Below are 21,736 nucleotides of genomic sequence, written 5' to 3'. Positions count from 1 at the left end.
TCAATAGAATAGTTTCAAACCAGATACTAGGAAGAAAATTAAACAACATAATGAGAAAGAATGACTAAGGGAAGAAAGAGGGTGGTCAAGGAAGGTATTGTGTAAAGTGAGACATCTGACCAGAAGAACCAGAAGGAGCCAGCTGTGCAAAGATCCGGGAGACAACTCCAATCACTGGACAGAGCAAGTGCAAAGGTCCTGAGGTAAACAGGGCTAAACGTTCAAGGCAAGTAAGGTGGGTGGGACAGGAGAACGGTGCTCTAGGTTGGGGGAGTGGTGGGGGGTTGGCGGGGTGGGTTGGGCAGGGCCTGCTCTGGCGTTGCTGGGCACTGAGTGTGCAATGACAAGGCACTGGAGCAGCGTGAGTATGGGGGACTCTGGGCGGATGGGGAGGGGGTTCCTGCCACACTCAAACCAGCAAGGAGCAGTATGCCGCCCAATTTTTCACAAATGTGCACTGGGCTCCTGCCCAGGCGCTTTCACACACATTCATATAGACTGACAACAACACTGACCCAAAGGGCAGACATTTCTCCCACTTTGCTGAGGGGAAAACCGAGGAACATCAAGTGTCAGTGCCTTTGCTAAGGTCGCAGGAACCAAATCCCAGGCTTCTGAGCATCCCGGAGCAGGTGTGCTGCTGTGTGCCAAACAATCGGGAGGGGGGGCGCCCACAGACCCTACGGTAGGTCTGCCGGGGCCAGACTAGGGAGCGGGCCCTCAGCTTTGGGGTGCTGACAGCCGGGCGGGCGGGGGTGACTGCGGCAGCCCGGGGGACGAGGGGCTGCGGCCGGGGTCACCAGCACCCCGCAGACCCCAGTCGGCCCCACAGAACCCGGTCCGCCAGCCCCGCAACCCCCCCTTCTCCGCGGATCCTGGCCGCGCGGCCCTCCCGCCGTCCCTCCCCAGCGAGGCTCGGCCCGAGAGTCCCCGCTGGGCCTAACCCGCCCGCCGGGCTCACCTCGCCTCCCCGCCGCCGCGCCAAGAGGAGAGGGCAGGCGGGCGGACTGGCGGCGCTGCGCGCTGGCGGCTCGCGGCTCCGCTGCCCGGGGCTCGGCCGGCCGCCCCGCCCCGCTCTGCGCCGCTCCGCCCCGCCGCCGTCGCCGCTGCCGCCGCCGCCGCCGCCGCAGTGGGTGTGAGGGGCGCCGGAGCGCTTAGAACCCTTCCGGTCTGGCTCCGTTCTCCTCCGCCGCCGCCGCCGCAGCGGCGCCCGGCCTGACCGACCCGCGCGCCGACCAATCAGCGCGCGGTAAGCCGGGATGGTACAGCCAATCGCGCGTGGGGTGGTGGGGGCGAACTACTGCCGGGCGGCTCGGGCGGCTCGGGCGGCTCGGGCGGGGCGGCGGGGCGGCGGGGCGGCGGGCGGAGCCAGGGCCCTCAGAGCCGGGGGAGCGGCGCTCGACGGCAGCGCGGCACATCGGAACCGCGCCTTATTGACGCAGGCACGGTTCGGCGCGCTAGTTGAGCTCGTTGCCCCCACAGGGGCCCACGGCGCGGCGGCCGAACACGGAGCCGGGAGACGGTGGAGAGGGCGGGCTGGCGGGACCGAAAGCCGGGCCACTGGGTTGCAGGTGCAGACTGGCAGCGGCGAGTTGGCCTGCAGGGAGACGGAGCCGGCCCATTTGGGGGAGAGCCCGGGGTGAGGGCGAGGGCCAGGGCGAGGGGAAGCTGGGGCCTTGGCGTCCAGGACCGGGAGGCGGAGGCGGCGAGGGAGTGGGGACGAGAGGAGAGGACCTTGGATTCCTCTGCTCACTGTGAACGAGTTTGTAGGGGTGCTCCCAGAAGTCGGGGACGGAGATGCGAGGAGATGGCCATGTTTAGACAAGTATCCTCGGCAGGTCAGCGACAGGGCAGGAGAGGACAGGATGGTGCGCCTGGGGCAGAGTTCAAGCTTATGTCTCAGAGGAGAATGGCAGAGTCGTAAATGGAGGGAAGGGAGTGCAGTGCTGAGGGCCCCTAGGACCTGGGGTTTGTTTACACTGACCTTTTTTTCCCCCCTTATCCGATCACTTCATTTATTTATTTATTATTATTATTTTTTTAATTAATTAATTAATTTATTTATTTTTGGCTGTGTTGGGTCTTCGTTTCTGTGTGAGGGCTTTCTGTAGTTGCGGCGAGCGGGGGCCACTCTTCATCGCGGCATTTATTTATTTTTTAAACATCTTTATTAGAGTATAATTGCTTTACAATGTTGTGTTAGTTTCTGCTGTATAACAAAGTGAATGGAAACTTAAAAAAAAATGGTTCTGATGATCCTAGGGACAGGACAGGATTAAACACGCAGACGTAGAGAATGGACTTGAGGACACGGGGAGGGGGAAGGGTAAGCTAGGACGAAGAGAGAGAGTAGCATTGACATATAGACACTGACCTTCTTTTCAGGCATCTCCCACAACCCTCTAGCCTCTGGATCTAGTTCCACCATGTCTGGAGTCGTGTGAAATTATGGGAGAGGTGTTGTCGGATCTGTGTTTGGATGAGCAAGGCTGGAAGTGAGGCAAGGAGGCTGGACACAGTGGGGCAAAGCTCAGAGGTCCGTGGATGGGGTGAGGGGAATTGGACTTTGCGGATGGGGAGACTGGTGGACTGTGAAGGAGGAACAGCCCTCACAGGGTGGCCAGGACCACAGGGTGGCCAGGGCAGGGGCCAAACTTGGGGGAAGGAGCAGGACTCTGCAGCAGGGGGGGAGGGGCATGGAGCAGGGTGGCAGAACTGGGGGAAGGTGGCAAGCCTGTGACCCATGGCCAGGCTGGGGGCACCAGGACCTCAGAAGAGAGGTAGGGTAGAGGAAGGGATCCAGGTACGGTGTCCCCCTTAGGCCACCCCCACCTTGGCCACCAGAACAAGTTTTCTAAAACTGAGTATGGCCCATCCCTGCTTGAAATTGTAACTCCTGAGTGTTGCCTGATTGAGGAGGGCCCACCTGATAGGCTCCTGCCCACACTCAACCTTACTGCCACCTGCCCCAGGTGCACAACAGAAAACAGGGAACAAAAATTGCCACCGTCAAGGATTATGGGAAACTGTCGGAGCTGTGGTTTTACAATGGAGCACTCATGGGTGCTTCTCCTCAGATTAGGAAGGAACACCCATTCTCACACACACTCCAACCCTGACTTGGCAGCACTCACCCCATGGAAAGTGAGTACCAAAAATCATTGTACACACGTACACACCTATATGCATTTCCTGCTGAGTTTTCTGGAAGGATTCTGCTTTTTTCTGGCTTATGAAGTACAACGAACATTTAAGAACACAGAGCTGAGGCGACAGGGTGGGGGCCAGGGAGCTGGTCTGTGCTTGGAAGAGTGCACAGGATTTCGGTTGAGGCCAACAAGTGAGAAGATCCTGCCACAAGTGTGGTGAGAACTGCAGGGGTGGGGGAAGGGGGAACACATGAGCACTGACAGCTGATCTAGCCTGCCAGGTGGAGAGGAGCAGTTGAGGAAGGCCTCCTGGACAGGAGGAAGCCCCAGCTGAGGCCGGAAAACCAGCAGGAATGTACTGGGCCAGTGCTTTAGGCAGAAAGCACACTCAGACCCAGAGGTTCAGAAGTGAGCACATGCATGCTATGTTCAGGGAACCATGTATCACCTAGTCTTGCTGGAGATGGAGAAGGGGGACTGGAGAGTTTTGAGGGCTTTGAGGTGCGTGGACTGGCACAGCTGACTGGAGGCCCATAGGCTGGCTTCAGCTAAGTGATATGCCTTGTTTAACCCTGAGAGTTGTTTGTTTCTTTGTGTTGTAAGTTTTTTAGTTGCCAACATTTAAAAATTGGGAGCTTTCACCTTGGAAACAATTGTTGGTTTCTCTTGAATAGTTAAAACTCTGACAACGTGGGGCCCACATTCGCATAGTAGTCAGCTGGAACTGAGTGGCAGCTGCCCCTTTAGGTGAGACCCCTAGTTCACCACAGTCTCCACAACTCCCTATTACCCACATCTGCCTGCAACTTCACTCATCCCTTACCTGCTAGGCCTTGGGGCATCGCAGGGTGGAGACCTGGCTGTGGAGGTAAAGGGCAGCTGTTGTGGAGTATTAAGAAAGGAAGTGAGCAGTGTGGTTAGATGTTTATTTTGGAAAGATCACTAGGGCACATGAAGTTTCAGGGATGAGGGGCTTAAGACCACAAGACCAATTAGGGAGCTATTGCAAAGGTCCTTGTAAGAGAAGATGAGGTCTGGTCTGGGGCCAAGGCAGCAGGTGTCAAAAGGAAGGATCTGATTTTAAAACTGTTTCAAGACTTTAGGGAAATTCAAATTAAATTACAACCCACTATCATTACACACCCCACTAGGATGGCTGTATGAAAAAAGACAATAGCAAGTGTTGATGGTGATGTGGAACAAATGGAACTCCCATACACTGCTGGTGGAAAAGCAAAATGGTTTATCCACTTTGGAAACAGTTTGATAGTTTCAGATAACATTAAACACATACCTGTCATACCACCCAGCAATCCCATTCCTCGATATATACCCTAGAGAAATAAAAACATGTTCACACAAAGAGCTTACATGAATGTTCATAGCAGCTTTACTCAAAACAGTTAAAAACTAGAAACAACCCATGTGTCCATAATTCAGTGAATGGAAAGACAAACTGTGGTACATCCATGCAGTAGGATATTACCTGACACAGAAAGGACTGGCCTGGTGGCAAGTGCACAGCACAGCATGGATAAGTACTAAAAACATGGTAAGTGAAAGAAGCCAAACATAAAACTATACATGATTCCATTTATATGACCTTCTGGAAAAAGCAGAGTCACACCGGTGGTTGCCAAAGGTCAAGTGTGGGGAGGGGAATGACTCCCAGGGGCCACGAGTGAATTTTTTGGGGTGATGGGCTTACTCTGTTGTATTTTAATTATGGTGGTCCTCATATGACTTTATATGTGTCAAAACTCAGAATTGTGCACCTAAGAAAGGATGACTTTTAATGTGTGTAAATTATACAAAACAAACTTGATGTAAAGGAAAAAAAAAACTGTTCAAGAGATGGAATTGTCAGGTCTTACAGGTAGGATGTAGGGGTGAGAGGGGAGGAGTAGTCAGAGAGAAAAACCTGGCTTGATTCTTGGCTGGGGACTTCTGCCCTTGGCCTGCTCATGCTTCTGCCAAGGCTCATTAGAGCGTTTCTGGCTGCCCTTCCCTGCCCTTGATGCTGCTGCTGGCAGACACTGCCCACCTCCCCACCCCATGTGGGCCTCTTCACCTGGGTTCCAGTCAGGCTCTCCACTTAGTTGTGCTCCTCTGGGCAAGGGATTAGGCTCAGAGAGCCTCAGTTCCATGGGGAGTGGGCATCGGTGGTGGCCCCAACCTGATGGGGGTGCTGCGAGGACTCAAGGAGCAAAGTACCAAACGCGGGGTGCCGACCTTACACACGGGGTATGTGAGTGTTCTCATGCTGGCCGCTTTCGGCCCCCTCCCTCGACTTTGCCTGCTCTCCCCCCAGTCCATTAACCCCTCCTCTCTCTTCTCCCCAGCCCTTACCAGGGCCAGAGATGTGCCAAAGGATTCAAGTTAGGACTGTTTTAGTTGTGTGTTATAGAAAGCCACACTGCACTTAAACCAATGGGGACAATTTGGGGGAGTTTCCTGCATTGTTGCACCTGAGGGAGAGCAGGGGTAGAGCTGGCTTCAGTACTGCAGGCTTGAGAGCCAGGCTGAGGCCTTGAAAGCCAGAGACAGGCTATCTACCCATCCCATTCCTCTGTGTCAGCTTCCTTCTCCCCATGTCACCTTCTGCTCTTCCACCACCTAAGGGGGTGACCCTCTGTCTCAAGTCAAGTTTGAAAACCCCCATAGGAGGACTCTGATGGCTCCCCCTTGCACGGCTCCCACCCTTTGCTGGTCAGTCAGGCTCATGTGAGGACGTGGCAGGCGAAAGGGCAGAAAACAGTTGGGAAAGACAGAAGTCTGGGTTTTATTCTCTGGTAATAAGAAACAGGGTGTCTTATATACACTACCAAATGTAAAATAGATAGCTAGTGGGAAGCAGCCACGTAGCACAGGGAGATCAGCTCATGCTTTGTGACCACCTAGAGGGGTGGGATAGGGAGGGTGGGAGGGAGACACAAGAGGGAGGGGATATGGGGATATATGTATACATATAGCTGATTCACTTTGTTATACAGCAGCAACTAACACAACAATGTAAAGCAATTATACTCCAATAAAGATGTTAAAAAAAAAAAAAGCATGTCTGAGCTGGGGGCACAGCTGAAGGCATGGGGCTGTACGAAAATGGGGTTGACCCATGACTGTATGACTGAATGCTGAATGCGGTGACCCTCAGCCCTCCTCTTCCAGGTATCTCCCAGAGCACCAGCCATTGGACCCTTGCTCAAAGGCAAGGGACTGGAAAGCTCTTCCCTGGAAGTCTGACCAGCCCTGAAGCCTAAAGTAAAGGCTTGACCTCCATCCCCCCACAAGCCCCCTTCCAGATTGACCGGCAGTGAATCTCGGCATCAAAATAAGCCCCACTGTGTGCTCAGGACTTTCCACCTACCTTGAATCTGACTGGACAGCCCAAGGTCACATGGCAAAGAAAATTAAGACAATCAAACAGAAAACTGCATCTTGAAAGAAACAGAGACTATGTAGAGAAGAAAATTCCAAAGGAACAAAAAAATCATTGCAGGCTTCAAAGAGTATGAAAAAATATTGCATCCTTGTAACAAGAGCCACCATTAAAAAAATTCAGCACACAAGTTATGTCTTGCTCTCTCAGCTGAGATGGCCTAGAAGCAATGACATCCCAGGAGTGAAAACACAGCCAGAGCCCAGGTCTTGTTTTCTAATGCCATTCTCAAATAAAGGAAACCAGGGGTCCTTGGAGCAATTGCTGATTCTAGGGCAGGGGAAGGGAATATACAAGATGAGCCTAGAGCAAGTTGTAGTGCAAGAAAGGAAGTGCTTACAAAGTACACACACAAACGAGGGGGCATGTCACAAGAGCCAACTGAAAGAGCTCCCAATAGCCATAGCTGGAACAATTTGAACAACAAAATAAGTAACATAGCACTGGGTTATGACTCAAAGTGTAAAATAAATATCCATGAGTTTCACAGTAACAGAAATAAATGATTTAACAAAAAAATGGAGAACAGACAAATCTGTACTGAGTTCCAAATAATTTATGTAGATACTTCCCTCACGGAGGTGAAGCATAACTCCCTACTCTTTAAGTGTGGGATAGGCATGATGGCTTCCTTCCAAAAAATTCAGTATGGAAAGGGGGGAAAAATAGAGTACCCGACAAACACTACCTCAGTCAGGGGTCACCTGACATAACAGTGATAAGACATGTTGATAGTATGTACCCTTGATATGAAATGATGAGAATGGCATTTTACTTCTGGGGTCTTCCTCCCCAAAACACAGAGCGCCAGTCTAACCACAAGAATAGCACCAGGCAAATCCAAATGTAGGACATTTTTTTTTCATTAATTTATTTATTTTGGCTGTGTTGGGTCTTCATTTCTGTGCGAGGGCTTTCTCTAGTTGCGGCAAGCGGGGGCCACTCTTCATCGTGGTGCACAGGCCTTTCACCGTCGTGTCCTCTCTTGTTGCGGGGCACAGGCTCCCAGACGCGCAGGCTCAGTAGTTGTGGCTCACGAACCTAGTTGCTCTGCAGCATGTGGGATCTTCCCAGACCAGGGCTCGAACCCGTGTCCCCTGCATTGGCAGGCAGATTCTCAACCACTGCGCCACCAGGGAAGCCCCAGGACATTCTATCAATACAAAATACCCAGCAACAGTCCTCAAAACTGTCAAGGTAATCGAAAACAAGGAAAGTCTGAGAAACTGGCACAGCCAAAAGGAGCCCAAGGAGACATGTGATGTCCTTGAATAGGAAAAGGGAATTAGATACAAATTAAGGAGATATGAATAAATTATGGGCTTTAGTTAATTAAAAATACTATATGTATTAAAAAAAATATATATATATATATATATATTCAGAGCCAAAAAAAGAGCTCTTGGAAATTAAATCATTTGGCAGAAATGAAAAATCTTGGTAGTAGACAGGTTGGGAGAGAAAATTGAAGAAATCTCCCAATTAGTAGAGAAAAAAGATAAGATGAACAATAGAAAGGATAAGAAATTACAGGCCATTCCAGCAGCTTCACTGCTGCAGTCAAATGCTCTACCCTTGAGCTATACCCCCCAGCAGCTTCACCTCCAAATAACGGAGAGGCTAGAGAAGCAAAAAGAAATCCATAAAACAGTAACTCAAGAAAACATCCCAGACTTGAAGTTCATGAGTAACCAGACTGAAATCAACACTAAATGAAAAGAGATCCCAGGCACCTTGTTGTGATATTTCAGAACACAGGGAACAAAAAGAAGGAAATAAAGAGGTCACTGACAAAGGCACACCAGAGTGACTTTGGACTCAACTGCAATACTGGGAACAAGGTAAGGGAGCATTACCTTTATGATTCTGAAAGAAACATTTTTATCTGACCTAGAATTCTATAATTAGCTAAACCCTCAATCAAGTGTGAGTCATAAAGTCATTTCCAGACATGCAAGGTCTCAAAACATTTATCTCCCAGCATCTTTACTCAAGAAGTATGTGCTCCACCAAAACAATAAAGGAAACTCAGAAGAAGGAAGACACAGAGACAGGAAGCAAGAGACATGAGAGATGAGGAGAGAATCCCCTGGAGGATGGTGAAAGGTGATCCCAAGGTGACAGCTCTGCAGCAGCTGTGGAGGGCAACTGAGCCACACTGCAGCCGTGTGACCCGGCACATAGACTGTCATCACCAAGACCCCCCTTCCATCAGGCCATCTTCTTAACCCGAGGACAGAAAGCCCAGGAGAACTTGGCCCAGATTCTCATCAGTACTTGGCTTGTCTTGACCATGTGCTGATGAGGGTCTCTCCCCTCAGGCTCTGCTGAGGACACGCATGTCACTCACAGAAGTTTCCAGCTTTTCCCTGAGAGCAGGAGGTAGACCACGGTGGGCTCAGATATAGAAAGGACAGAGCAGCCCACTCTCACTGACCGGACTTCTGCTGCATGTCCAGCTCCTGGTCTACACTTCAGTCTTGCCAGGCACCCGACTGTGGAGAGCCCAGTGTTTCCCAAGACTCACTCGTGACCTTGCTCATGAGTCCCCCAGAAAGGGCCTTGTCACCTCCCAGAGAAGTGGAAGTCAGACCATGACCCAAGGCTGCTCCACTCACCTCCTCCTGGAGCCTCTGCCCAGCAGGGACAGTGCTGCCCGCTCCTGGCGTGGCTGGTGTGTGCTTGCCCTCCGATTTCAAGACTAGGCAGTATTATTGTTTGAGTATTATTGTATGGGGTAGATACACAGGTAGAACTATAAAGAAAAGCAAGGGAACAATGAGCACAGCAGTCAGGATGGTCATCACCTCTCAGGTGTTAAGGATGAAATACATTTTTCTGGTTCTTGTTCCGATAAAAATGTTCTGGCTAGTTTGTAGTCTCCTAACCTCAGAAGTTGTATTGGTCATTGTTTGGTCAGGAAGACAGAAACCAGAGCAGGCATTTCCAACAGGACTTACACCCTTGTTAATTTGTGAGAAGGGCAGGAGGAAGGTCAGAGAATGCCATCGCAGCCCCTTGGGCTCCTGCCAACTCTTCAGAATTAGGATTTTGGAGGAGCCACAGGAAAGCTCTGCTGGTGGCCACCACAGCCTGGAGCACTGAGTGATGGGTGAATTTTAGGGAGCCCCACCATAGAGGGTATTTTGGTGCCAAGGGCCACAACAGGACCTCCTGTCTGCCTCTGCCAGCACAGAAATAAGTTATATGAATAAGTGATATGAATTTCTCATTGAATAATATAACTTCTAAACTGTCTTTCAAATCTCCCAGGAGTGCCTCTCACTGGTGGAATTTAACCTGGAAATGTAGTTCCCCGGTTTCCAACCCCTGTGATACAGAGGAGAGCATAGAAGAGGATGGAAAAGTCACTGAATAGCCCACAGGTAATCCAGAACAAAGATCTGATGGGATTCTAGAGCTACACATACCAATTAGTTGCCATGAAGACACCATTCGAGCTGTCTGGGATAGCACTTTCATAGGGAGCCAAACTCCAACTCCACAAGAATTCTGTCTCTGGCTTTCTATCTTCCTGCCTGATTCTATTAATAAAATTGGTGACTTTATAGGCTTACTGGGGGAAAAAAGTACAAATTTGAGTTTCACCTCTGTATGCTGCATTTAGGCTCTGGGCAACCCCCTCCAAGAGCTGTTCAGTGGATTCTCATTCCAGAGTCCCAAATCTCCTGCATTTTGTTCCAATCTGTAAAATAGTCCTCATTTTCCTCCTAGAAGCACATAGGTCACGGGTGCGGCTACCAACAAACAGGGCTGCCCCCATGAGACATTGCTGAGTTTGTTTTGAGGAGCCCTCAAAAGCATGCGAAAAGAATGAGATTAACAAAAATCCACACGCACAAAACAAAAAAATTGTACTGTATTTATTGTCTTAAAATTGCATAGTACTTTGATTGTGCATGCTTTTAAATAGAGGGCAAGGTAGCCCTCTTGAAACTACTCTCTTGCATGGGATTTTTCAGGCTGTTTTACTATGGGCAGGAGCAGGGACCAAAATGCTGCCTGATCTTAAAAAGAACCATGATCAGAGAGAAGTTGTCGGAGAAATTTAGATGAGAAGACACTGTTGAAGGGAGTTGAGATTTGACAGGACTTATAGGAGGCATAGGAAGATGGTGGGAGGGGGCTTCCCTGAAGTCAGGGGACAGGACTCAAGAGCAGCCAAGAGAGGATGGGAAAGGAGAAAGGAGTCCAGAGGGGCAATGCCTGGCGCTCAAATCTGAGATGAATGCCCCCTGCCAGGAGACTGGGTGCACTGGGTAGCCTGAGGGCACGGTCTGGGCGTTACCTCGGCTACAGAAAGCCACATACTAGAAAAATAACTTAAAAGCTATACAATTGTCATTATAAATATTTTGTCTTTAAAACTAACTAGTGTTGGTTAAAAAAGGTTCACAGTTACTCTGAAGAGAGCTGTATCTCTATTGCACGGTATTGGAAAAGTCCACTCAGATCCCATGTGTAAACAATGATTCCCTTCTCCTCTGGCAACTTCAGGACACAGAGAAACACTATCTGCTGTAAGCAAAGCACTTGGGTACAAGGCACGTCAAAGCTGTCAAGCTCTACTGGAATCTACTCAGAACACGCAGAATGCCAGCTTTTCTTCCCACTTGGTGTCACTGGGACAGGTCTTGAATCAGATTAAAGGTGGTGATGGTCTCCTCACACTCTTGTTCTCATTCCACGGTTACAGACTTGGCCAGATTTCTGGGGAAGTCAACCTAAAATGACAGAAAGTAGCTGCTCAGGACCCCATAGGTCTCAGCAACACACTGTGTTTATAAAGCCTACTCTCAGAGTACTTGACAACAAGGAGACAGGTGTTCCTGGGCACCTCCAATCATGAGCTCCTTGAGACCTGCATCTTGGAAGCGGTTCCTTATTCCAGAAACTTTACTGAACTGTACAATGTTTAGTTTATGCAATAAATATTTATGGTGCACCTATGTGTCATGCAGTGTTAACACTATTAAAAGGATATGATTCATGCTATTAAAAACAGCTAGCTCAATTTGTACTGTTAAAAATTCACTTTTCTTGGAAGTAGATGCACTAAATTATTGGTTAAGGGTACGGACTGGGAAGGAAATGTGACTGAGGATGGTTGATAAAGTGGCCTTCAACTTTATCTACAGGGTCTTATTTCATTTACAATAACATTAAAAAAGAGAAGAAACAAAAATGACAAAATGTTGGCAAATGTCAATGCTGGATGATATATATACCATCGGATGTTTGTTACATTGTTTTTGGTATTGATATGTATTTTTTAAAGCTTCTCAAAATTGTAATAAAACTATTTCTTTACACACACACTTTCTGGTGAGATCATAAATTGGTTCTTTTCTGGAACAGAAATCGACAATATAGGAGTTCCAAAATGTTGAATGATTTGCTAGACTAAGAATAAATCTTCTAATGTGGGAGGAAGATGTATGTACAAAGATAATTCACTGCAATTGTTATTTATGCAGATATTCCAAAAAATTAGAAACAGTTTAAATAATAGAAGACTAGTTAAGTAATTGTTAAAATTTATGTTGTAAGACTGCGGTGGAATATTGTGCAATGATCAAATGTTGCTTACAAGTTCAAGATGTGAGAAAGTATTTGTAATATATTAAAAAGAAAGTTATAAAATTTCATCCTTGATATTATCTCAAAAAAATCTTTAAAAATTCACAGGCACAAGGAAAAGACTGGAATAAAATATTAAATTTGCTAATTAACATTGCCTCTGGGTGAGAAGCTTATGGTTTAATGTGGCCTTCATACATCTTGCAGTTCCCATCTTGTTTTCAGGGGGTATAGGTTACTTTAAAAGAGTTATTTTAAATGAAAATATTTCTCTTATGAATTTTTATGCCAAATAAGTATTTAAGAACCAAATGGAACTCTGGGGTTATGTCTCTCCCCTTTGCTGGTGATGTGCAATTTTTAGACGTACGTCATATCCTCGGAGTACAGCCAGGTGGAAGGAGAGGAGCTGTAGTGGAATCACACTCAGGATGCCCTGGAGGCAGTCCACGGTGTGGGGCAGCTCGATTGTTTTATATGCAAACTTGGAACTTTCAGTGTCGTCCTTGGAGCACAGTATGATCGGGCGACCCTAAGACAGAGAAATGTGATCACAAGACGCAGATCATCTCTGAAAGAAGCAATCCCTCACACACAGCAGAGTTTCTGAGATAAACATATTGCAATCATAACAGTGATCTTTTGTTTTTGCTGGAGTTATGGGTGAGGCGATGTATCCGATTTGTGTAAAGGACAAAGAGTTTGGAGGCTTTTCGGCGAGGTTCGTATGCTTCCCTGGTAGGGGGTCACCTCCTGCTGCGTTCATGCAGCACCCATTTGTTGAGTGGCTCCCATGTGCCTTGCAAAGAGCAGGAGATCTTACCCCTTACTCCAGGGGCTCATAGTCAAGTGGTAGGAAAACAAAAACGTAAATAAGCAAACCGATAAATAACAATGAATTTCAGATAAAAGCCACCAGGGCGGTAAAACCCTGATTTTAACATGATTGGGAGACAGTGGTGAGGTCCGAGGAGCTCTCTAAAAGGGAGACATTTGTATTGAGACCTGAATGATGAGAGGCCAACTCCCCGGAGAAGTGTGGGAAGAATGTTCGGGGCAGAGAGAGCAGCCTGTGTTCTACAAGTTCTAGCGAATTATTGAAACTGAGGGGGTGGTGGGAACTCCTGAATTTGGATCCAGTTGGTCAGAAGTGTGGGTGGCCTAGGAAGCCCAAAGATTGCAGCTAGTGGCTGAAGTGAGGGCGGTCTTGTGGAGGACAGTGACCTTCACCTGTGAAATCTGACTAACTCTGGGTGGCCAATATCAGAACTACCCCCAGGGCTCTCCACCAGACCTCCTCTGGTCTCCACGCCTGGGATCCAGGACCCCTCTGGGCAATCTGGATCACTGGGCCTCACCTACGTGCTTCTGTGGGCATGGCCGCAGGCTGGCCAGTCCCTTTCTGAATGTGCACCACGCGTGAGGGGCCCCAGGAGAGAGTGTGTGCTCATGACTACTCCCCAGCAGGAACGCCCATAGCTGGTGCTGGCAGACGGTGGGTGAGGTGGGCATGTGTGGAAGAGAACAGGAGAACAGTGGCCCAGCCTGGCAGAGAGCCCTCACCTGGCGGGCCGTGACCTGCTGCAGGGCATTCTGGCATTTGGCAAAGCAAGGATCCTTCATGATGACCATGATGACGGGCATCTGCTTGTCAATCAGCGCCAGGGGCCCGTGCTTCAGCTCCCCAGCTAGGATGCCTTCTGAGTGCATGTAGGTTATCTCTTTAATTTTCTGGGGAAACACGAGGTGGGATCAGTGTCACACTGGGAAGACAGGGAGCAGATCAGCCAGAGGGGAGAAAGGGGAGCTGGGAAGGAACGATTCCAGGAAGCAGGGAGCTGAGGGCCACGAGGCAGATGGACACACGGAGCGGTCAACAGCACTGAGGGCAGTTGAAAAGGCCAGGGCCAGGGGAGACGGCTGGCTGCTGCCCAGAGCATGCACAAAGCCCAGCACACAGCCTGTGAACCCAGACCAGCTCTGGGACATAGCCACCCCCCTTGGATGGACAAGTCAGTGTCAATCTAGCTTTCCCCCTTCCCCTCTGTAGCCAGCCCCATGGCCTCCCTAACAGTTATAATTTGTAATGATGGCATTTTACTCTACACCTTCATTCAATTATCTGATTAATCACTCCCCCAATTCTAGATCATTAATAACTTCCAAAGGGTTGCTCCAACTTAACTGTCAAGCAAAATCACACACACACTGGGGTGTTAATGGAGTTTTCCCCCTATGTTTAGAGAGACACATTTTTTTTCAGATACCATTAAACCCACGTCATTGAACTGGTGAGAGTGTTGAAGGAAACATTTCTCAACTCCCTAGAACTATTTATTTGGGTCAGGGAAACATTGTCAGGAGTGCGGCTCCATCCTGGATGCCACAGACGGCTGGAGTGCTGGTACCCAAGTCACCACAGAGGGGCCACTGACTTGTGCCAGCAGCAGCGTAAAAGCTTCTTTCTTTCCCCCAAGACTAACTTGGAGACACAGCTGAATACTCATCTTTCACCAGCACACTCAGGAGCTGCAGCTGAGCACCCCACACCAGATGGCAGAGGCACGGGGCTGGGGGAGCCGAAAGTGTGCCCCACCGAGGCATTGCCTCTATTACCCCTGAGAAGCAGTGTGCCTGGCCCCTCACTCCTTTGACAGGGGTCAGAATATCCACTGGAAGGATGTGGGAGCTGAAGCTCACTGCAGTCAGGCAATTCATGGCTTGTACCCCAAACCCACTCCCCACTTCCTGTAATACTCTGAATGTTTCCCACAACTGGCATCGTTCTTCCAAATGGGGGTGGTGGTGGGGAGCAGCCACTTGCTCCCACAGGGAGAGGAGGGCAGCCAAGCTGAGTTATAGATGATGCCCATGTGTGGGTACCAAATGCTGCCTCACCTGTGACACTGTCTCCCATTTACCTTGCTTGTTGATCCATAAACAGCAGGTGGATAGTGAGTAAAGGGCAAGCACTAGGCTCGGGTCCCTGGACCTCACTTCCCGCCCTCTCAGTAGCCCTGCGGTCCTGGCATCTTACCCCTACTCCATCGGCTTTCTCTCGAGCCGGTATGGATCTTTATAGCTGCAGTGGGCAAAACAGCCAATCACTGACACAAAAAATGCAGGAATTTCAATGCTCATTCCTGAAGGATCCCAGCTCCCCTTGGAAGTTTGAGGAGTAACAGGGACACTCTACAGAGACCCAACCCTGCAATTCTGGTCTGCCCAAATCCTCCCATGCAGACAGCTTGTGGCAATGGAAAAAAGCAAAGTCCAAATGGACCTGATTTCAAATCTTAGGCTGATCACTTCCACTATGTAATCTTGAGCAAGATGAATTTTTTGGAGGCTCAGTTTCCTCCTGGGTAAAACGTAAACAATAACTGCCAGCCTCTCAGAAGATACTCATGAGGTAAGAATGAGCGATTCCAGATGGAGCCTGGTGCAGCTTGACACCTCAGGGGCTCTCATAAGGGTGCCCTGCCCCTTTCTCTTCAGGAAATCAGGAGCCCTCATCTCCCTGTCGCCAGGGCTAGAACACCTGGTCAGTGAGCGACACCCTCCCCTCCCCTAGCCCAATGCCCTGCCCTCTTTCCTGCTGGTTTCTCAGGGTGTCTCCCATGCCTGCCATCATGCAGGGGCCAGTGGAGGTGGGGGTTGGTCAGAGGGGGCTCACCAGGGCTCCTTCCAGGCACGTGGCATAGTTATAGCCCCGCCCCATGACCAGGAGCGACCTCTGTGTGTAGAGCTCCAGGGCCAGGTCGTGGATCTTCTCATCCAGTGACAACACTTCCTTGATCAGCTCTAAGTCAAGCACATAGCAGAGGGGGAGAGCCAGTCACACCAATTATAAAACAAGATTCACAAAGAAAAGTCATGGTGTATAAGACAAGGTTTTGGAACTCACATCACTTGCACACTTGCCTTCCTTGTATTAGTTTAAAAGGACTTTAAATGTAGATTATGGGAAATAGCTTGTGTTATCGGCCAGGATTTTATTGTGACGGTGATGCGTATTTGTGTTTATACTTTCCTGCGCACATAAGGTAAGAAGGGAAGTGTTATTTCTAGCTCCATTTTATAGGCAAGGCAACAGAGGTTCAGAGAGGCTAAATGCCCAGCTGACCAGCCGCACAGCTGACACTCCATATTAATGCCCCTCATCTGGGCCACATGCCATGTCTGGAAACAAAGCCAGTGTAGGTTGGACCAGTACTTCTCAAACTTTTTGGTCTCAGGACTCCCTTACACTCTTAACGTTTACTGTGAATTTCTAAGAGCCTTTATTTTTGTGGGTTATAGCTATCAATATTTACCAGATTAGAAACTGAGAAAATTAAAGATACTTATTCATTTATTTAAAAATAACAAGAAACCCATGAAATGAAAAAAATCAGTGAGAAGAGTGGCACTATTTTACATTTTTGCAAATATTTAATGCCTGACCTTTTCATAAAAGACAGATTCTCCTATCTGCTTCCTCATTCAATCTGTTGTGATACGTTTTTTGGTTGAAGTATAGGAAGAAAATCTGGCCTCACAGAGATTTGTAGTTGGAGAAAGAAGGCATATTTAAATAACTTTTTCAAATAATTGTGAATGTTCTTTGATAGTACACCAAACTTAAGAAGTGACAATTTCTTAAAAGGCTAGGTGCAAATGTGGAATCTGAGATCATATCAACAAACTTTTCCTACCTTGTTAACATTAAAATGTATTAGTCTATCTTGCACTTACTTAAGTGGGTCTTTTACATGTGCATAATTTTATAACACTGCATTGGCCATTTGCAAAATATTGGTTCACTGAGTTATGCAAATCTTCTAAAAATGGACACATTTCATTATAAAGTATTTTTTAAAAAAATCATATTTGTTAAAATCACTGTGATCTCATCAGAGATGTTTCTGAGTATTGGGAGGAGGTCAAACTCGAGCTGACAGCTACAAGAATTCCAGATCCTGTTTCGGTTGAAAGCTCGAAGGTTATCATTAGCAACAAAAACTGTTATCAGTTGTTTTTCTCAAAGCGTCGGGATAACTTGGTTCACTTTTGAGAAGATGTCTGCCAAGTACCAACTCAGCTTGTTACTCAATCAATCATAGGGCGCTTTTCTCTGGAACAACCTCAGGGTGCTGCATACCTCCCATTTGTCACATAGAATATTAAAGAGTGTTGCAGTTTAATAAGACTAATGCATTTTACCGTATCATCAAAGACATTCCTAAGTGAAGCTATGTGCATTTCTGTCATGGGAACAGTGTGGTGCCTCTGCCTTGAAATGTGCTAAAGTGCCAGCGGTGGCCACCATTGCCTTTGCAGATGTTCACACAGAGAGAAAGGCAAAAGCATCTTATTCACTATAAATAACATATTACTGAGAAAATAGTTTTGACTGAAAGGGACCCCAGGATCTTTGGGTCTACATCTTGGTAACTGCCTACTTAGCAGAATAGAGTCCTGTTTTTGCAGGATTATTATCTGGCTTAAAGTTAAGAAAGTTTTTCTTGTCAATAAATTTTCAGCATGTTGTCTTGGTCAGATTCAGACCCCTAGACCTTGTATGGTTACATGGTGGCTTTCCCTCACTGCCTTCTCTGGGGTTTGCCCTTGGTTTCAGAAGAAAGTCTGGTGAGACTGTGAAGGAGAGGTTTGGGCCAGGAAGAGGTGTGAGGCCATTCACTCCTTCTTGTGTATTTCCTGAGCAACTACTGAATGTCTGCCCTGGCTGGACACCTGGCATCCAGCAGTGACTCTGACAGACATGGTTGTGTGCTCACTGAGCTGACACGGTTGGGGAAGACAAGCCAATTCGCAGGAGAACACGTAATTTCAGATCATGGTATGTGCTATAAAGAAAAGAAATGGGCTAATGTTTTTTAGAGAGCTGGGCAGGGGATTAGTGCCCCTATTAGGGTGGCCAGGGAGGGTCCCAGAGGTGACATTTGAGCTGAGACTTGGGTGATGGGAGGTGTCAGTCATATGAAGAGCTGGAGGAAGAGGGTTTTGGTAGAGGAAAGAACCAGTGCAAAAGCCCTGTGGTGGAAAGAGCTTGGCATTGCTGAGGATCAGAAGGTCAGTGAGGCAGCTCAGGGAGCGGGAGGGAGCTCGATGAGGTCAGAGGCACAGGGGCCCAGAGTGCAGGGCTCCATGGCCTGGTGACGAGTGTGGACTTTAATCTTGGCCCAGTGGGGGCTGCTTCAGGGATTCAGTGGTAAGTAAAAGTTTTGAGGAGAAGGGAATGATTAACAGCATTGTTTATGGGAGAGAGTCAAGTAAGAGAGCAGCCAGGAACAGTCCACAGGATTTGATAATGAGCAGTTTAGCTCTGGAACATACCAGGTAAAGATCTCAGGCCATGGATGATCTCTCGCCTTCTGTTTTGTAGTGAAATGCGGTCTTCGGACATCATCAGACCAAACATCACCAGGGAGATGAACTGACTGGTGTAAGCCTGAGGACAAAACAGTGGTGCTAGCAGAGGCAGGGTGATGTGCATGTGGTGACCACTCAAGACGAGACAGATCCCTGGGCTCCCCTCTTGGCCCCCTGTCCACCCACCCAGCAGAGGCCCTCCTGCGGGTGCCCACATGGCTCCTTCTACCTTGGTGCTGGCCACGCCGATCTCCGGTCCTGCATTGATGTGGACTCCGCAGTCAGTCTCTCGGGAGATGGAGCTGCCCACAGTGTTGGTGACACCCACAGTCAGGGCCCGGCGGTCCTTACAGTAGCGCAGTGCCAGGAGGGTGTCTGCGGTCTCACCTGCCACACAGATCCTTCTTTTCAGCTCACAGGTATGTGGGCTCTGCCAGCCTTAACCCCCAGCCCCCAACTCATTTACTTCTGGTCCTTAGGCAGAAATTGATGTCCAGACACAGTCGGTGTGTGCTCAGAAAGGAAAATGCATGCTCAACAATTTTTCTGGTTGATTCTTTTTTTTTTTTTTTTATGTAAGATGTTCTTTATTCAAGGGCTATGAATGCCAAAAACACAGTTAGCTCTTAGATCTTGAAAAAGGAAAGTTCTTCAGGTTTAAAAGTAAATAGGAAAATAAAACATTCATAGGGATTTGAATTTGAAGGTTGAAATTAATTTATCACTTCTCATTTTACCACTCAGTGTGAAGTGCATGTTCTAGGGGATGTTAAGACCTTTCTCATGAAAGTTGGTAAACTGTTCAACTGGATGGGGCCTCCACGTGGGGACCCTGACAGCACAGGCATATGGGAGTCACTCGATCACTTGGGTGTTTAGTAATGCAATTAATGTGGTTCATTGTGATCATTTATGTAACTAGAAGATGAAAGCTGATTAGTAAGTGGAACTAATTTGGAAGGAATTTATTAAAAGTTTGTTCATGATTAAGTGTTGAATAGAACATTTAAGTTCTACAATTGATGTTTTCAGGAAAAATATGTGAGATTATTTTTTCTAAAAATGGCTCAAGATTCTCTTGTCCCAGCTCTTCTCTAATCTAATTTCTCTTGAATATTAAGACAGAGTGGTTTATACATACTCCTCCACTTTCTCACTTCCCATTTCCTATTCAACACACTACAGTCTGGCCTTGTGCCCTGGCTGATTCTCACTCAGATTCATGACTTTGCTACTATTTATGTGGCGAGTGCTTGCTCATCCACTGTCTCACTGAACTCTCATGACAACTCTGTAGGGGGCGTCATCCCCATTTTCCCTTGAGGATGAGGTACTCAGAGATGGAGGAAATCAATGCCTCACTCACTCAAGGCCAAGTAGCTGTGGGTGATAGAGTGGGCCTGGCTCCCAGTGCCCTTTCTTGGACTCTAAACTGCGTCATTCAGAATGGGCTGAGATTTAAGTTAAAAAGCAAGAATGCCCCTAGATGGTGTTTCTCAAACAGATCTTGTTTTAAAGGAAAACATTTCTTGTCCTAGTGTGTACTCAAATTATTTTTATAAAAAAGGTTAAATAGGTTCATGCATAAACCAGCACAAACTTCCTAGGTTTGTAAGTCCTAAAGAATTCAAGGTAAATTAAATATGATCCAGAACATAAAACCAAACATTCAATGTTCACACAGCCACCACTCTTGGCTGTGCTGTCCTAACTTCTCTGCAGTGCAGGCTGGTGCTACTATGGCCCAATTCTCCTCTCCTGTTTCTGCTCAGACTTGCGTCCAGTGCACTGGGGTGCCACACGGCCTTTCCTCGGCGCCTATGGGAGCGGGGGAGCTCTATCTTCATCGGCAACGCCCCCATTTTTGATACAGCTAAAAAAAATTTAATGTAAAGGGCTGAACAAAATGAAACTTTAAACCCCTTCTATGAAGTCACTCAGGAGGTGCCACTGCATTATGTTCACATTAAAACCACCTCTGTTCTTTGGTTAGTGGCTTCCACCAATTCATGAAACATTTTTAGGCTCTGACGGGATTGTAAACCCAAAGGTAACAGTGGCAACTGAAGTCAGAGGGCAGCACCTGGGTATGAGGTGGTCAGCTAGATGGTGGGTGTGTCTGTGTTAGTTTTTCTTAGCTTGTTACTGAAATGGAAATGGTATTGAAAATTCATAATGAAAGCAGTATAAAAAGATATTAGGGTATCGCTGTTAATGCGTCAACTGTGATAGTGACATTGGTGTGATATTTTTTCTTTTATCACTTAGAGATACGTTCTGAAATATTTATGGATGAAATAACATGATGTCTGAGACTGACTTTAAAATAACCCAGTGAAGGGGAGGGGTTAAAGTGAATATGAACACAAGATGGGTGAGTTATTCCATAACATAACTGCTGAGCCTAGGTGCTTCTTTATGCAAGTCTCTCTTTTATAAAAGTTTGGGATTTTCCATAATTCAGTGTTATAAAAATCCTCCTAGAGCTCATGGGGTCTCCAAGCATATGGCCATGGATCATCTCCCTGACCCTCCGTCCTGCCTTGAGCTGGAGCAAACACCCAAGCCTAGTGTTAGAATGCCACCCAGGCAGGGTTTCCTGAGCTGAGGGTAGCCTGGGCTCTCTACACCTGAGTAGTGTCTCTCCATGCCTCCCACTGTTGGGTTGCAACTGTATGGTGCCCACACAGTTCTTGAAGTGACTCTCAACCAGCAGAATTAAACTCCCCTCTAATTTAAACCCAGCACACATTTCTGAGTATCTCGGTGAGTGGTCCCTTAAGTCCTGGACTTGGAACAGCAGGAGGAGAGAGAACCCGGCTGCATGGCCCTCCCCATAAAATGGGACAGTGGCTGATGGCTCTGAGGGTTGAATGACCCTGTGCATGAGAGATTGTGGCACATTGTCTGTGTGCAGAGAACTTCATGCGATGAAGGAGGGAGGGAGCTGCATGGTGTGTCACCGAGAGGACAGAGCCCTGAGATGAACTAATGAAAACCTGTAACCCTTACCTGACTGGCTTATGAAAAAGCAAACGTCATCCCTGAACACAGGTGTGTTCCTGTCCAGAAAATCACTAGCGAGTTCAACCATCACCGGGAGCTCGGTCAGTTCCTCCAAAACTTGCCGCGTCTGAAGCCAACAAGAATGGGGACTAAAGTCAGCCATGAA

At 47.8% G+C, this 21,736-nt stretch overlaps 2 protein-coding genes and 1 long non-coding RNA gene across 7 annotated transcripts in view; 1 reads left to right on the top strand and 2 right to left on the bottom strand.

The window, feature by feature from the left end:
- Positions 1 to 1,171, bottom strand: part of MAPK9 (mitogen-activated protein kinase 9) — a 58,395-nt gene extending 57,224 nt beyond the window's left edge. For 2 of the 4 annotated variants that reach the window (XM_059917888.1, XM_059917889.1), the window contains exon 1: positions 962 to 1,171. The gene's annotated coding sequence lies outside the window, so the exon portion shown is untranslated. The remainder of the gene's footprint in view (positions 1 to 961) is intronic. The other 2 variants (XM_059917887.1, XM_059917886.1) reach the window with 1 other exon arrangement.
- On the top strand, positions 1,143 to 11,820 carry LOC132362829 (uncharacterized). Of its 2 annotated transcripts, none has more exons than XR_009502504.1 (3): positions 1,143 to 1,249; positions 9,862 to 9,974; positions 11,107 to 11,820. It is a non-coding gene; the product is annotated as an uncharacterized LOC132362829 (long non-coding RNA). The 2 variants fall into 2 exon arrangements; XR_009502505.1 differs by lacking the exon at positions 1,143 to 1,249 and adding an exon at positions 8,058 to 8,429.
- The window catches only part of GFPT2 (glutamine-fructose-6-phosphate transaminase 2), a 47,527-nt gene continuing 36,248 nt past the window's right edge, over positions 10,458 to 21,736 (bottom strand). Inside the window, exons 13-19 of the mRNA XM_059917884.1 lie at positions 21,577 to 21,697; positions 18,794 to 18,951; positions 18,529 to 18,643; positions 15,866 to 15,993; positions 13,753 to 13,920; positions 12,560 to 12,721; positions 10,458 to 11,333 (exon numbers count right to left, since the gene is read on the bottom strand). Of these exons, the coding sequence (XP_059773867.1) occupies positions 11,289 to 11,333; positions 12,560 to 12,721; positions 13,753 to 13,920; positions 15,866 to 15,993; positions 18,529 to 18,643; positions 18,794 to 18,951; positions 21,577 to 21,697 (897 nt within the window). The 3' untranslated portion in view covers positions 10,458 to 11,288. The remainder of the gene's footprint in view (positions 11,334 to 12,559; positions 12,722 to 13,752; positions 13,921 to 15,865; positions 15,994 to 18,528; positions 18,644 to 18,793; positions 18,952 to 21,576; positions 21,698 to 21,736) is intronic.

The sequence above is a fragment of the Balaenoptera ricei genome, chromosome 3, assembly GCF_028023285.1.
Source record: "Balaenoptera ricei isolate mBalRic1 chromosome 3, mBalRic1.hap2, whole genome shotgun sequence".
Taxonomy (NCBI): domain Eukaryota; kingdom Metazoa; phylum Chordata; class Mammalia; order Artiodactyla; family Balaenopteridae; genus Balaenoptera; species Balaenoptera ricei.
The sequence above is the reverse complement of the archived record's forward strand: the minus strand, read 5'-3'. Positions and strand labels throughout refer to the sequence as shown.